This window comes from Drosophila miranda, assembly GCF_003369915.1.
Source record: "Drosophila miranda strain MSH22 chromosome Y unlocalized genomic scaffold, D.miranda_PacBio2.1 Contig_Y2_pilon, whole genome shotgun sequence".
Classification (NCBI taxonomy): domain Eukaryota; kingdom Metazoa; phylum Arthropoda; class Insecta; order Diptera; family Drosophilidae; genus Drosophila; species Drosophila miranda.
The window spans coordinates 12,863,407-12,878,923 of NW_022881614.1; the positions used below are offsets into that span (position 1 = coordinate 12,863,407).

Genomic DNA, 15,517 nt, shown 5'->3' on the forward strand with positions numbered 1-15,517 from the left:
AGGACGGACGGTCTAAAGGGGCCGCATGGGCAGTGATCTTGTCATTGCGCCTTCATTTGGTCACAGTCATGCCGACAAGTGTTGTACACGCATTCCGAATACTTTTCCATCATTAGTCGATCGTCTCATCGTTGTCGCTGATGTCCGCTCCGATGTGATCTGCTCTGGGCAAACACCTGCCAAGTGCAGTGGATCGAATGCCATTTGAAAATACTCAAGTGGAAGCAATTCCCCTTTAAGTGGGCTTTATTGGAACACGGATAACATAAAATTTAGTGCTAGACAATCTCCAAACATAATTCAATTGAAACATAGTTAATACAGCGCCCGCGGATATTGACGGGAATCTTCACAAACAATTTAAACGGCGCGTTCCTGAATCTTATTCTAAAAAGCGAAGTTTGTTTTGACGTTCAATAAAGCCCACTTAAAGGGGAATTGCTTCCACTTGAGTATTTTCAAATGGCATTCGATCCACTGCACTTGGCAGGTGTTTGCCCAGAGCAGATCACATCGGAGCGGACTCTAGGGAAACAGGAAATAGACGCCAATCAACAATATGACTACGAACAATATAAACATTTTAGACTTAAGATTATAGGCTTCGTTCAAGCTATTGAGCCAGCCACGAAAGGCAGAGACACTGGCCTTGTTCGAGCGCAGGGAGCGGCGTGCCTGGGGCTCATAGCCCATGGAATTGGAGCTGGCTATGGTAAGCCTGTAGTGACTGTTGCGGTCCCCGATCTTTTCGGACCGCAGGCGAGCCAAATTGCGAGCAAAGGTGCTCTCGTACTGAGAATCTTCCGCCTCGTTTTCGTCGCTCAGCTCGTTGGCAAACGGTTGACGTGGTGGGGAACGACGGTAGCTGGAAGTGTAGGCCAGAGATGGCGCCGGTGCCATAGCTGCTGTAGCGCCCGGTGGGGTTGTTGAGGTAGTCGTATGAAGAGCTGCTTGTCTGTGCACGAAAGGCGGTGCTGGTCGGAGCACCTGATTCATATGCCTGTCGGCGGGGTGGGTCCGCGGCCTTGCTACTGGAGACCAGTGGAGCCATCGAGACAGCTGTCTTGCCACTATACTCGAATGTATTGGTTGTGGTAGTCGTCAGCTTCGATCTGGGTTTTGGTTTTTCCTTAGCCTTGTACTGTAGCTCGACAAGGTCAGCAGCACGTGCCAACTGCTCGTCCTCCTCTTCGTCGGACTCCAGGACGATCGTCGAGTTGACCTCCAAAGTGTTCTCATGGTAGCTGGTGCGCTTAGGCACAGCAGCTTCCTCGATGATAGACTCTGGCTTCTTGACTGGACGCTCAGATACCACCTCCCGCTTTTCTGAGGAAGTGGAGATGCGACGCGTCTTTGTGGGAGCCGCAACTACTGGTTTCTTCACCACCTGCTCCTCAGGGCGACGACGGTCAGCGGCTTTGGCGTCGATAGCTGTGGATGCAATTGTGCGGCGTGCTTTGGTGGATGCAGGGCCCGGCTTCGTTCCATCTGGTTTGTCCACCGGAGTGGAAGCAGAAGCTGGAGCTGCAACCGGCGCCAGGGTCTCACGCTTGTTGGTTTTCTTGGGACTGGCAGTGACTGCCGGCGACGCCTGGCCACCAATGGAGGCGCGCAGACGCTTGACCAAAACTTTGCGGCCGCTGCTTGTCACTGGAATATTCGTTAGTCCCTGGGCAATCATCTTTGCCCGCAATTCGGCATCGGATATAGTGTCAAAATCGTCCACGTCGGCCATTGCTCCCAGTTTTTTACACAATTTTAGCAATTTGTTGAAATTGAAATCAACGTCACTTTTACGCGGCGTGTGCTAAAATAGTGATGGGCCAGGCGCACTATCGATAGCTAAAAAGCGCAATTTTGCAGCACTGGACGTGATGAGAAGGGTCGATAGTCACTATCAAACAATCGATACGGTATTATCGATAGTACCATCAGATACAGAGCGAAAAGAGGAAAAATATTTACCAATTCTGTATCCAATCCAACCTACGTGCGTTTAAAAACAACTACGATATTTGCTCACACAACCGGTCAGACAACATAAAAGCTTACAAAGCAACGCCTACGCACAGAAAATGTATCATGGACTTCTCAAAGGCACCCAATCCACGAAAACTGCAACTCTGCCGTACATACTTCTATGGTACGCTGTGTTTTGGGCGACTCATCTCTCTGAAAAGTAAAACTCAATGAATTCTCCCTCTACTTTCAGCTGGATTTGCCCTTCTGCCCTTCGTGTGGGCCATCAATGTTTGCTGGTGCTTTGAGGAGGCATTCCGCAAACCCCCTTTCCCGGAACAGAGCCAAATAAAACGATGTTGGTACCAATGAAGTTATCTAAATTCTAAACGATGTGATTTATAACGCCCCAATCCAATCTTTACAGTTGTCATATATTCCGCAGTGGGAACGCTTTTGTGGATCGTTGCGCTCATAGCTTGGATCATCATATTCCAGACGAATCGCACCGCCTGGGGCGCAACCGCCGACTACATGAGCTTCATGATTCCGCTAGGCAGTGCATGAGAAAATGGCCAAGAACTTTAGGCATAAGTAACTTATGAAATTATTTACGTATTGTAAACTTTTAATAGCACGGTTTTATTATATGTTCTTCTTTCTTGATCGGCGTATTCGAATGAATGTGTGTTGGCATATCGATACTTGTCGAGGACAAGTATCGATATATCGAGTACATTGGTATTTCTTATAATACTATCGATGAGTAAATCTTAAACTAATATTCAAATCTTATAAACTAATTGTAGTGTATTGCCACTCAGACTTAAGCACGCGTTGTCTTCAAGATTCTCTTTTATTCTATATCCCTTGGATGGTGTAACCGTATATAGATATTAATATAATACCTAACACGCCTCTCCTTAGATGTTTAATATACATGTCATTTACAAATCTATTTTCTTATAACAATTTGATTTGTGTACTTAATCTAATTAGCGTATATAAAATTTATGTGATTTCGTATTTTTCTTTCTTCTTAATCTGTTTAGTATTTGTTTCAGTGTTTAATTTGTACATAATTTGATTTCATAATTCCTTTCTTTATATTATTTTATTGTTAAATACGCTTTACTACCTTCCCTGCCTCACGTGGTCTCAACTCTCTCCTGGTGGGTGTTGGTTGAGAAACTATTTGTTCATTGTTGGTTTTGGAATTGTCATCTACTGAACAATTGCTTTCGACATCAGGTGTTTTCGCATTAGGCGATGTATGATTGTTAGTGCTTTGGTTTCTAATTTGATCCAGGTGACGTTTTATTTCTCTGTTATTGTTCGCCAAAATACAACAATACGAATGCGGGCCCAGTTGTTGTTTTACAGTTGCCTGAGTCCAGCTTGCTTTGTTAGGATTTTTGTAGTCCCTAACCATAACTTTTTGACCCTTTAAAAATTCTGTGCTTCGTCTCCCTTTGTGATTTACAACACACTCAGTCTGTTTTTTATTTATTATGCTTTCGGCCGTAGGTGGTTTTAACAACGAAAATCTTGTTTTTAGTGTACGACCAAAAAATAATTTAGCAGGAGATTCGCCCGTAGTACAATGAATCGTATTTCGGTAATCGATCAAAAATCTATTTAAAATTGTATTAAAATCTTGTCTTTCATTAGCCTTTATGTTTGCATATAGTGATTTCTTAACAGTCTTTACAAAATTTTCTGCTTGACCATTAGTCGCTGGATGTCCTGGAGCAGTAAAAATGTGATTAACACCATTGTTTTTCATAAACGTTTTAAAATCATCAGAAGTAAACTGTCGTCCATTGTCACTAACTAACACGTCTGGTAAACCATATCGACAAAATACTTCTCTAAGCTTGTTGATAGTAAACAATGAAGTTATTTCCTTCGTTTTGAATACTTCTGCCCATTTTGTATAAGAATCTATAATAACCAATAAATGAAAACCTCTAATTGGTCCTGCAAAGTCTATGTGTACTCGACTCCAAGCCTTTCCTGTGGATTTCCACGGTATTAACAGACTCTTTTCTGGACTTGATTGTAGTTCCTGACAAGGAATACAATCTCGAATTAATTTCTCAATTTCAGAATCCATGCAAGGCCACCACACATAAGAACGTGCTAACATTTTGGTTTTTACTATTCCCAAATGCGATGCATGAAATTCTGCTAAAATAGCTTGTCTCAGTTTGGTTGGAATTACTACTCTGTGTCCCATAAGATACAATCATATTCCACTGAAAGTTCATTTGTTTTAGAGATGTAGGCAGAAAACTCGCTGCCTTTTAATCTTGTCTTCGAACCAGTGTTAATTGCCTCACAAACTTTTGATAATATTGGGTCACGTCGTGTTTCACGAGCTATTTCTTTGAAGCTAATTTTGAACACCTTTTCGGACTGTATAAAATGTATGTAATTATAGTCTTCGTTTGGTACAGCCGTTTCCCATTGAGGCATTCTTGAGAGTCCATCTGCTATATTTAAGGTCCCTTTTATGTGTTCAACTGTATATTGAAAACCTGACAAAGTCAGTGCCCATCTTTGCATTCGTGCAGAGGCCATCAATGGAAGTCCTTTCAGGTCTCCAAATATGCTTAGTAATGGTTTGTGATCTGTTCGAAGGATGAACTTGTTTCCTAAAAGATACTGTCTTAATTTACTCACACAGAACACTATAGCCAGGGCCTCTTTCTCGATTGTACTGTAATTATGCTCGCTTTTGGATAATGCTCTTGATACAAATGCTATTGGTTTGATATCTTCATTGCATTTATGTGATAAAACACCTGAAACTGCATGACTGCTAGCATCAGTCGTTAATACTAACGGTTGATCTGGGTTTTAGTGAACTAAAACTTGTTCAGAAGTTACTTCTTTCTTTACCTCTTCATATGCACTCTGACATTCGCGTGTCCAATTAAATTTTGTATTTTTCTTTAATAATGCATATAAAGGACTCATTATCTGAGCGAAATTATTGATAAACTTTGAATAATAATTTACCATGCCTATGAAAGCTCTAAGCTGTGATACGTTTTCCGGAGCCGGTGCAAACAATACACTCGCAACTCTATCATTGTTTTTGCTCAGTCCTATCCTGTCAATTGAAAATCCTAGGTAACAAATTTTGGATTTAAAGAACTCACATTTCTTGTCATTTAATTTAAGTCCAACTGATTTCAGTTTTCTAAGTACAGCTTTTAGGTTTGAAATATGTTCTTGAAGATCTCGTCCTGTAACTGTTATGTCATCTTGATAAACCACAACTCCTCGCATACCCTGAAACAACCCTTCCATTGTTTTTTGAAAAATAGCTGCTGCAGTTTTTATACCAAATGGTAAGCGTTTAACTTTCAATAGTCCAATATGTGTGCTCCAAGTACACAAATTTTGAGATTGCTCATCTAAATTTAGCTGATTGTAAGCATTTGACAGGTCAAGTTTTGAATACAGTGTACCCCCTTCAAGCGCTGCAAAAATGTCGTCTATTCGAGGTAGTGGATACTTTACGTCGACTAAAGACCGGTTTAATGTAACCTTATAGTCACCACAAATTCGTATGTCACCGTTTGGTTTTAAAATCGGTACCAAAGGTGTTGCCCATTCAGAACTAACAACTTGCTCTAAAATTCCATCATCTATGAATTTTCGTAACTGCACTTCAATCTTTTCTTTCCATGCTAATGGTACTGACCTAGGCTTGAAAAATATTGGTTTTGCATCTTCTTTTAATAGTAACGATATCGTATTCGTAGTATATGAACCTAAACGAGGCTCAAAAACTTCAGCAAACTCCGATTTAATCTGTTCTGTAATTACAGAATTTGGTTCATTTACGTACACATTGTTCACCTGCATTAACTCAAAATTAAAAGCTCTCAAAAATGTTCTACCTAGCAAAGGTGGACTCACTGCATTGGTTACAACAACAACAATTTGTTTTTTTAGACCTCGATATTCGATCGTTGCATCGTACTCACCAATAACTTTGATTGAATCTCCATTGTAATCTACATATGGAACTAGACATTTTCTAAGTGGTCTGCTGGTATTTAAGCTTTCGTAAAATGTTTTTGGAACCAATGTGCACGGTGCACCAGTGTCGCAAGCAATTTTCGTTATGTTTCCATCAATTTTTACAGGTAAATAATATACTCCATTAGTTGAGGTTGTATCAACGCTATAGATAGAAAAGTTATAATTATCATTATCAAAATTATTATCAGAATAGGTGTCATGTATTGTTTGAGATACATAATTTACGGATTTTTTTGATTTATTTTTACAAATGCTCGCCAAGTGACCTGTTTTTCCACAGCTGTGACATTTGCATGCCTTATACTTGCAATTGTTTGAGTTATGATTTCGCCAGCCACAGTGTGTGCATGGCTGCTGCTTCTTTTCTCTGCCAGCGTCGCAGTCGTTTTCGCCGTCGCCGTCACCGTCGCTTCTGCCGCCTCTGTAACTCACGTTTCGGTTGCCCTTGAAATGACTTCTGCCGTTGCTCTTTGCTTGATCTCTGTTCTCGCCTCTTTGCCTCTGCCATTGACTAGTCCCGTTCTTTTGATGCATGTAGTTGACGTTGTGTTCTGTCTTCCTTGTGCTGATCTTCGTCTCCATGATCATCGCCTTCTTGAGTGCATCAGCCAGAGTTAGATTTTCGTCTTCTTCACATATTCTTTCATATATAGGGTTGGGAAGGCTCATCACAAATTGGTTTAATACAAACGCTTCCAGATTTGAGCCAAATTTGCATTCCAATGCCAATTGTTTAACTCGAGCATACCACTCCGCTACAGTCTCATCTTCACTTTTTGTGGACATGTGAAATTTTTTTCTTTCTCTGAATATGAGTGTAGGTGGTGTGTAGTGTGTTTTTAAAATTTCACATAATTCTTTGTATGCTTTTGATACGGGTGATACCGGATTGCACAAACTATGTAGTACAGTGTAAGCCGCTGTACCGATCGACTTCAACAAAACTGCCTTTTTTGTGTTTTCCTCTTTCACATTCAATTCGCACAAATGTATGTCGAATTTTTCCTTCCAAATGCAGAACGTTTCTTAGTGTGGCGAAAGGAAAAACTCAGCAATTGTTGCCATTTGATAGAATGTTGGTGCTTCATTTTTCGTCATGTTGCTATTCATATATTATATGCACTTTTAACATGTGTATGTATATTAATACGTTTTATTTTATCCTCGTCGCCAATTATGTAGTGTATTGACACTCAGACTTAAGCACGCGTTGTCTTCAAGATTCTCTTTTATTCTATATCCCTTGGATGGTGTGACCGTATATAGATATTAATATAATACCTAACACTAATATTCATATCTTACATTCGGGCAACCTGACTACAGATCGCCCACGATCTACACACTAAGGCATACAGTTGGTTAAACATTTCTTATTCGGTATTGTCTTACTTAACATACTATTTCATCGATTAACAACATGAGACCATGGTTTTATCCTTACACTCTACCCAGGGTTTAAGCCTTGCTGGTTCTAATATACTTCGGAATGGCATTTGCGTCAACTGACAGTCCTCAATGTCGACAACCTCATAACGATCATTATCCAATACTCTATTGATCCTGTACGGTCCTCGATACTTTGGTGCGAACTTCTTATTGATCCCCGGTGTTGTGTCCACATGCCGGACTGCTACATAGTCACCAGGTTCATACTTTAATGGGGCTCTATGTTTATGGGCATACATCTTCTCATTTCTTTTCTGCGACAACCGTATGTTCTCACTTGCTATTTCTCTTATAGTTTCCAACTCTCTAAGCTCTGACGCTAACTTCTCCTCTAGGTATTCGGTTAATTCATCTACAACGGGTCCTTTCTGGGGTATTCCAAATAACAATGTGCTAGGTGTCTTTTTCGTACTGCTGTTAACGGAGTTATTAATGGCGTGCTCTACCTTGCTCATCAACCTATACCAATCGGCTTGCTCAAGGGGCTCTGACAGTTTTCCTAACATAGGAGTAAGAACACGATTCACCCGCTCCACTTGGCCATTCGCCTGCGGTGCACCTGTAGCTACCTTAATGTGCTCTATCCCTCTCTCCTGCAGAAAACTAGAGAACTCTAACGAGGTGAAACAGGTCCCACGATCTGATATTATCCTAGTAGGGCGACTATAGAAATCAAAATATTTACTTAAGGCATCCTTCGCTTCCCGCGTGCTGGTACTATTAACCGGGAACAATTTGACAAACTTAGTGAATGCATCTATTACCACAAGAAGGTGTTTTCGCTTAGATCTAATAATCGGCAACGGACCCAAATGATCAACATGTAGGGTATGAAAAGGAACACACGACTTTGGGATACTATAGAGCGTTCTGTTATGGATTGTTTTAGGCATCGAGTGTAGTATACACGGTAGACAGTTTCTGATGAACCTTGCCACTTTACTTCTCATTGACGGAAACCAGTAGGTCCTCAAAAGGTCACTCACGCACTTCTCTGCGGCCAGATGTCCTAGTTTTTCGTGTGACGGCCTTATCAACTGCTCTTCCATACACATTGGTACATAGAAACATAGATTGTTTTTACAACTCCTCTTGTAAACAATACCATCTATCATTTCAAAATCTACTTCAATTCCATCCTCTAGCATTTTTCGAATCCTAACTACTTCCTTGTCTCGCATCTGTTCTGTTTGCAATATCAAATCAACATCTTCTGGCGTTGCACCTACTACCCCAACTATCAATGATTTTAGTAATCTTTCCTCCTGAAACTCTAACTTGTCCCTCTCTACTGTATCCTCAACACATTTTTTCTCTTTATCTGAATTCCTACTACTAATGTACTTTACTCCCCCACCACATCGTTAACGCTTCCTCCCACGATCTGATATTATCCTAGTAGGGCGACTATAGAAATCAAAATATTTACTTAAGGCATCCTTCGCTTCCCGCGTGCTGGTACTATTAACCGGGAACAATTTGACAAACTTAGTGAATGCATCTATTACCACATGAAGGTGTTTTCGCTTAGATCTAATACTCGGCAACGGACCCAAATGATCAACATGTAGGGTATGAAAAGGAACACACGACTTTGGGATACTATGGAGCGTTCTGTTATGGATTCTTTTAGGCATCGAGTGTAGTATACACGGTAGACAGTTTCTGATGAACCTTGCCACTTTACTTCTCATTGACGGAAACCAGTAGGTCCTCAAAAGGTCACTCACGCACTTCTCTGCGGCCAGATGTCCTAGTTTTTCGTGTGACCGCCTTATCAACTGCTCTTCCATACACATTGGTACATAGAAACATAGTTTGTTTTCACAACTCCTCTTGTAAACAATACCATCTATCATTTCAAAATCTACTTCAATTCCATCCTCTAGCATTTTTCGAATCCTAACTACTTCCTTGTCTCGCATCTGTTCTGTTTGCAGTATCAAATCAACATCTTCTGGCGTTGCACCTACTACCCCAACTATCAATGATTTTAGTAATCTTTCCTCCTGAAACTCTAACTTGTCCCTCTCTACTGTATCCTCAACACATTTTTTCTCTTTATCTGAATTCCTACTACTAATGTACTTTACTCCCCCTACCACATCGTTAACGCTTCCTCTACATTGGCTCAAATCTCTAATTTCAATCTTCCATCCATCCTTTTCCCTATATTCACTATTCTCTATGTTATCTCTACAATCACCACCAAGGTTCTCTCTATCATCAGACTTCCACCTATTTCCCAATCTACTTCCTACTGCACTTGATTCTCCACACTCAATCGCAGGGTTCTGTACGGTACTACTACGCTCTCTATTGATATTTAATTCTCTACACTTAATCACAGGGTTCTCTACGGTACCTCTATGCTCACTACCAGTGTTGTCTCTACTTACACTATTCCTTGTATATTGCTTTCTACTCTCATCTTTTTCTAAATTAGACTTTTCTAAACCGTATTTGACTCTATAACCATCCTCTAACATATTCGTCACTTGATCTTGTCTGCTTAGCGCATCAACGTGCGCCATACTGGCCCCCGTTTCTCTATTTGGGCTAAAAATGGCTAATACCGGAGGATTTGCCAACGCATTCTTAAGAGTTTCAAACGTCTTCACCTGTTCTCTATTCATGGGAAACGGACCACCTTCTTTTAACAACTGCACCAAGGGCTTAGCTGTCGTCGCAAATGACAACATGAAACGTCGAAAATACGAAAAGAATCCCAAGCATGAGTGCAGTGCTTTTACATTTTGAGGGACTGGGTATTTTTTCAAGGCCTCAATATGGGAATCACTAGGAACTATTCCGTTTTGATTAACTTTATACCCCAGGAAATCGATGTTTCGATTGACAAACCTACACTTTTTTAGATTTATCTCTAAATTTTGCTCGCTAAACCGAATGCATAGTCTTTTTAATATATCCATGTGTTCTTCAACTGTTTTAGTCGCTACTAATATATCATCCATGTACACTACAATGCTTTTGTTCCTAATAAAGTCTCTCAAGAGCTCCGAAATAAATCTCTGAAAAATAGCGGATCCATTTTTTAACCCAAAGGGCATTCTCAAGTAATCATACTGTCCTTGCGGTGTCACAAACGATGTATACGGAACTGATTTTTCTTCTACGCCTATTTGATGATAACCACTTTTCAAATCTATAATGGAAAAACAGCACTTGTTTTCTAAAAACTCAAGACAGTCCTCAATAAGGGGCAATGGGAAATTATCTTTAACAATTCGTTTGTTCAGACCACGGTAATCGACACACATTCTAAGTTCTCCTGATTTTTTTTTTACTAGGACCAACGGGGAAGCATAAGGAGACTCACTATGACGGATTACTTTCTTTTCTAACAGATCATCTACTATTTCAGCTACTTTCTCTCTCTCATGGTAGGATAAACGACGCGGAGTACAATGAAACGGTGTTGTTTCTGTTACACGAATCTGCATCTGATACTTTGGTGGTGCTTTAAAGTCAAATTCTTTGTGTAAATAGTATGTCTTAATAACTTCCCTACACTTTTCTGCAAGAGTGAGGCCAAATTCGAAACCTACGTTAATATGTTCCTCTTCATCAATCTCTACCGACGCACAAAAGTTACTGAATTCGTCGCCTTGATTCATATTCTCGATGGCCATTTTGTCATTCCTTGAGTTTTCTTGTGTCTGATTTTTAAATGGATTAGAACGTTTGATTAGCTCGCTTCTTTCTGATTGATTACCATCTAACTTATCATATAGTCTTATGTTAATATTATTTTTACGTTCGGTGAATAAAGGAACAACGAACTTAATGATGTGTGTTGCTTCGCATTGATATTTTTCTTATGAACTAATTTTACTTCAATAACTTTAAGGGCATCGCGTCCCAACAATACGATGTTTAATAAAACGATATATTTCTTTGTGCAAAATTCAATATGGCACCTTAATTTTCCCCATATGGGAATTGGTTGTCCTCCTAGTCCATAGTATTTCCTAACTTCATTATAGGCTTCAGCTATAGCCGACTTCGGTATCAAAGACTTATGAATAAAACTTACAGGGCTACCTGTATCAAATAGACTAAAAATACTGACGCCTCTTTGTTCACCAACCGGAAGTCATAAAGTGATTAACTGGACAGCCGCTAAATCGTCGTTGTTTTTTTCTCCTGGTCGCTCCTCATCTTGAACTGCAGCTACCCTAGTGGCCATCTTTCGTTTCGGGCACTGCGTATATAAGTGGCTGGTACTCCAACAGTTAAAACATGCCCCATCCGGTCTCTTTGGCTGACTGCATTCCTTCATAACGTGCCCAAATTGCCGACAGTTGTAGCAACGCATTGCGCCACCACCTTGCTGCTGCCCAACTGCCATACTCACATTTAGTTTTCCCTTTGTCATACCTTCGCTACGAATTGCTACGACGCCAGGAGCTCTTCTGACCTTATCATAGGTGACCATCTTGTCACGCAGCTCGTTGAGTGTGCTGCAATATAGCATGGATGCTGCCATGCCCGTCTTGTCCTGCAGTCCCTCTACGATGAATTTGACCACATCGCTCGTGGCCATGTCTGCTTGCGACGCTATGCTGCACATTGCGACGAAATATTGCAATGCGCTTTCATTATTTGCAATTTTCCGTGCCTCCAGTCGCTTTCCAATGTCCCACGCTGTCACTTTCTGCTCAAAGACGTTGAGCAATTCTGCTCGCATCAATTGCCAAGTCAAAGGCGCCACATGGTCGATGTACGCCTTCGCCGATCCGCCTAGCAGCCGCTTCGCTAATATCCAGCATTTGGACTCGGATACACCATGGAAATTCATAATGTCCTCAAAGTTACTTATCCAACTGGTTACAGCCTGGTCGTCATCTCCAGAAAATGGACGCATCAACGCCTCAATGTGTGTCAAGTCGATGCAATCTCTCGGCGTTTCCAACTCCATAGCCTCTTTCTCCGTTTTCAATATGCTTAATTTGAGATCAGCTAAGCGCTTGCGAGAAACGTACAATTGTTCCAACTGCTGCAAACGGCGCGATTCTTCTTCGTATTCATCTGATCGCATGGTCAATTTCGAACAAGCGTTGTCTTGTCACGGCATGAATGCTTCTCGAGCCTTCTGCACATTTTCACCATATTCTTCTGGCGCCGCTTTTACTGCGTGTTGTGCACTACGGTTGTCTCTATCTATCTCGCGCTCAACCGGGACTGCAAAAATGTCTGCCTGCATAGTCTCGTCTGCGCTTGGCGCCGTATTTCCTAGCTCATGCGTGTCTTCCATGATTTTTTTCACTGCTGTACGTAATTGGTGTATGTTGGCATCTTGATCAAAATATACGTTATGTCGCTACGCAATATGTCGCTAAGTTCACTTTTGGTTTTCGCTCTTATGTCTGCATTGTTCATCGCAGTTTTTTTTTTTTTTTGGGCAAACCCCACACCTGATATGTAAACTTTTAATAGCACGGTTTTATTATATGTTCTTCTTTCTTGATCGGCGTATTCGAATGAATGTGTGTTGGCATATCGATACTTGTCGAGGACAAGTATCGATATATCGAGTACATTGGTATTTCTTATAATACTATCGATGAGTAAATCTTAAACTAATATTCAAATCTTATAAACTAATATTCATATCTTACAGTATAAAAGACTTAACCTCACGCTAAGCGCAACCATAAACGTCGTTAATTTTTGGGAAGACACAGCAGACGGGGAGAGATTAGCTGTAGCCCTAAAGTAGGTAGAGAGGATTAACTAGTATTACGCCATGGTTTAATTACATATTTTTTTATTCACATCTAAAGCTGTTTTTATAATTTCTGTATACTTTAAATATGTGTACTATATTTTCTTGAAATTTTCTTAGCCACTAGTTATGTATGTATTTTTTTCATAATTTGTAATATATTTGTATGAATGATTTGCTTTAGTTAGCTGTTTGTTGATTCCACCTCCGTTTTTGAGGCTGCTCACATACCAATCCCAGTCCGCCGCACACCCTGCCATGGGGTGGGTTGGTTTTGGGGGCTTCATTCGCTTAGATACAATTTCATTGTTTCGAATTCAATTCAATGTCATCTTTGTTTTCGTTTCACTTCTAAAATACATTTACTGTGCCGTATAAAACTACTTGTACCATTCGATAAGCAGTGATGTGATGGTAATGTTTGTTAATCCTCACTAAATTATTACGTTGCGTATGTGTATCCGTGAATTGATTCTGGTTAAGGATTGGATTGGGGTTACAAATTGCACTGTGAATGTCAAACACCTAGAGACTTTAAAGTGGTTTTTTGAGATTTGTAAGGACAACAATAACAAGTGCACAACTGATCTACACATGAAGACATTGATCAAATTTTAATATACGACAAATGGCTCTCGCGTATCTTTGTTTCTTTGTGGGGCTACATTTCGAAGTTACTTTACTGCTGTGCTGTGCCGCAGTAGCGGCTGCAAATACATATTGCTATACATATGCTTTAATGTTTATAACATAACATGCAGCAATGCAATAAATATCTCCTCTCCACTAGCCATCAAATCATTCATTTTTGAACTAATTTACAATACAATACAGTACAATACAAAAGACTCGCTTTAAGGTATATTTACAATCAATACTTGGTTTTTATTTGTAAATTCTATAGAAGAATTGTTGTTTGGGAAAACGGATTCTTTTTGGGTGGTGGGTTTGGGTTAGTTTAGGTTTGGTTTTTGTCTGGGAGCTTAGGCTAAAGAACATTAAGTGCCATAAATCACGCGCGTAGAGACTATGAAGCGGCTGACGAACTACTACACGCCGACGTTCGCATAGATAAATGCATATGCAATTACACATACATATGTCGCTATTATCATATCACATATGCCGATGCATGTGCATAAATATATGTATATTTAAAGTACAAATTGATGCTTAGAAACAATTTAAATCAGTGTGACTGCTGCTGCTGCTGTTGCGTTGGCTGCTGGCCAAAAATGTCGAATCATTTTCATTCATAGAGAACTTATAGCAAGAAACTACAGACACGAGTAGTACACACATACACATACAATAGATATAGATACAGATACACATATATATATATATATATATTTTGTATATATAATGAATGATTGGGCGGCGCGCCCAATTTGTCTTTTAGATGCAAATCTCGCGCAGCCTCCATCCGCAACACAGATAGGGATAACTAATACAAAACTCTGAATGCTAAAATTGTACGGTCTACTAGCATAATTTAATCGTTAAACAATATTAATTCGTTTATGTTCCTTATCTCTGGTTAGTTTTCGTTAAATGGTTATTTTTTACAAAGAAATCAACACACTACATACAGTTTCGGGGTTTGTCTGTTTTTTTTTTTTTTTTTTGTTTCTTTGCAGCATATTCTTTTCTTCGTCTGTCTGTTTGTTCATATTCGATTACGCCTCTTTCGTATGACATACAGTAATATATATATAAATATAGATATCTATATGTATATGCAAATACACTTAGGAAAAAACTATAGTAGCTATAGTAGTAGTTATGCTATATATATTTATATATGTATAGGTTGTATGTGCTAATAGTAGTGATACCTTAGGATAGCTATAGTTAACCACGTTGAACGAAACATACAAAAAATACATATGTATATAAATAGTCTATTCCTTATTAACTCGATTTCATGCATTTAGTATCCGAAGGACTGTTGAGACGCATAGAAGACCTAGACAGGATTCGACGGGAAAAAGTTGGCGGCGTGCCCAAGGAGATGGTCTTGGGTTCGGTTCGTGGGACAATCATTTTTATAAAAACAGCAAATGCATTCGCACATTGTAGATTCCCATTCAGTTTTCCATTCCGCTCCACGTTAGTTGTTCTTCACGTTATACACCTTCTCGCTGCTCCCATTCATTGGTTCTCATTTCGACGGTCCTGGCGGAAACGGGTTTATCACAGCTACAGCAGCCGCCTGCTGGCTAGCCAAGACAGCCGCTATACACGAAAAAGACAGGGTAGCCGGCGATTAGATACCATTTCCGAATCAAAAACAACACT

General features: G+C 40.0%; 2 protein-coding genes and 1 pseudogene across 3 annotated transcripts in view; 1 reads left to right on the plus strand and 2 right to left on the minus strand.

Moving 5' to 3' along the window:
- Positions 1 to 224: 224 nt before the first annotated feature.
- On the minus strand, positions 225 to 1,841 carry LOC117193640 (annotated as a pseudogene).
- An 85-nt stretch (positions 1,842 to 1,926) lies between these two features.
- Positions 1,927 to 2,578, plus strand: LOC108158646 (gamma-secretase subunit pen-2). The gene is made up of 3 exons (XM_017291130.2): positions 1,927 to 2,143; positions 2,213 to 2,317; positions 2,387 to 2,578. The coding sequence occupies exons 1-3, from the start codon at positions 2,083 to 2,085 to the stop codon at positions 2,524 to 2,526; spliced, it is 306 nt and encodes a 101-aa protein (XP_017146619.1). The 5' UTR covers positions 1,927 to 2,082; the 3' UTR covers positions 2,527 to 2,578.
- A 10,663-nt stretch (positions 2,579 to 13,241) lies between these two features.
- LOC117193553 (pneumococcal serine-rich repeat protein-like) overlaps positions 13,242 to 15,517 on the minus strand; it is a 191,839-nt gene continuing 189,563 nt past the window's right edge. For both annotated transcript variants that reach the window (XM_033398299.1, XM_033398300.1), the window contains one exon: positions 13,242 to 15,454. In XM_033398299.1, the coding sequence (XP_033254190.1) occupies positions 15,381 to 15,454 (74 nt within the window). In that variant the 3' untranslated portion in view covers positions 13,242 to 15,380. The remainder of the gene's footprint in view (positions 15,455 to 15,517) is intronic.

Coding starts and splice junctions, on each gene's coding strand:
- LOC108158646 (XM_017291130.2), top strand. CDS start 2,083: ATGGACTTCTCAAAGGCACCCAATCCACGAAAACTGCAACTCTGCCGT. Junction 2,144..2,212: donor CTGCCGTACATACTTCTATG/GTACGCTGTGTT, acceptor CTCTACTTTCAG/CTGGATTTGCCCTTCTGCCC. Junction 2,318..2,386: donor ACAGAGCCAAATAAAACGAT/GTTGGTACCAAT, acceptor CAATCTTTACAG/TTGTCATATATTCCGCAGTG.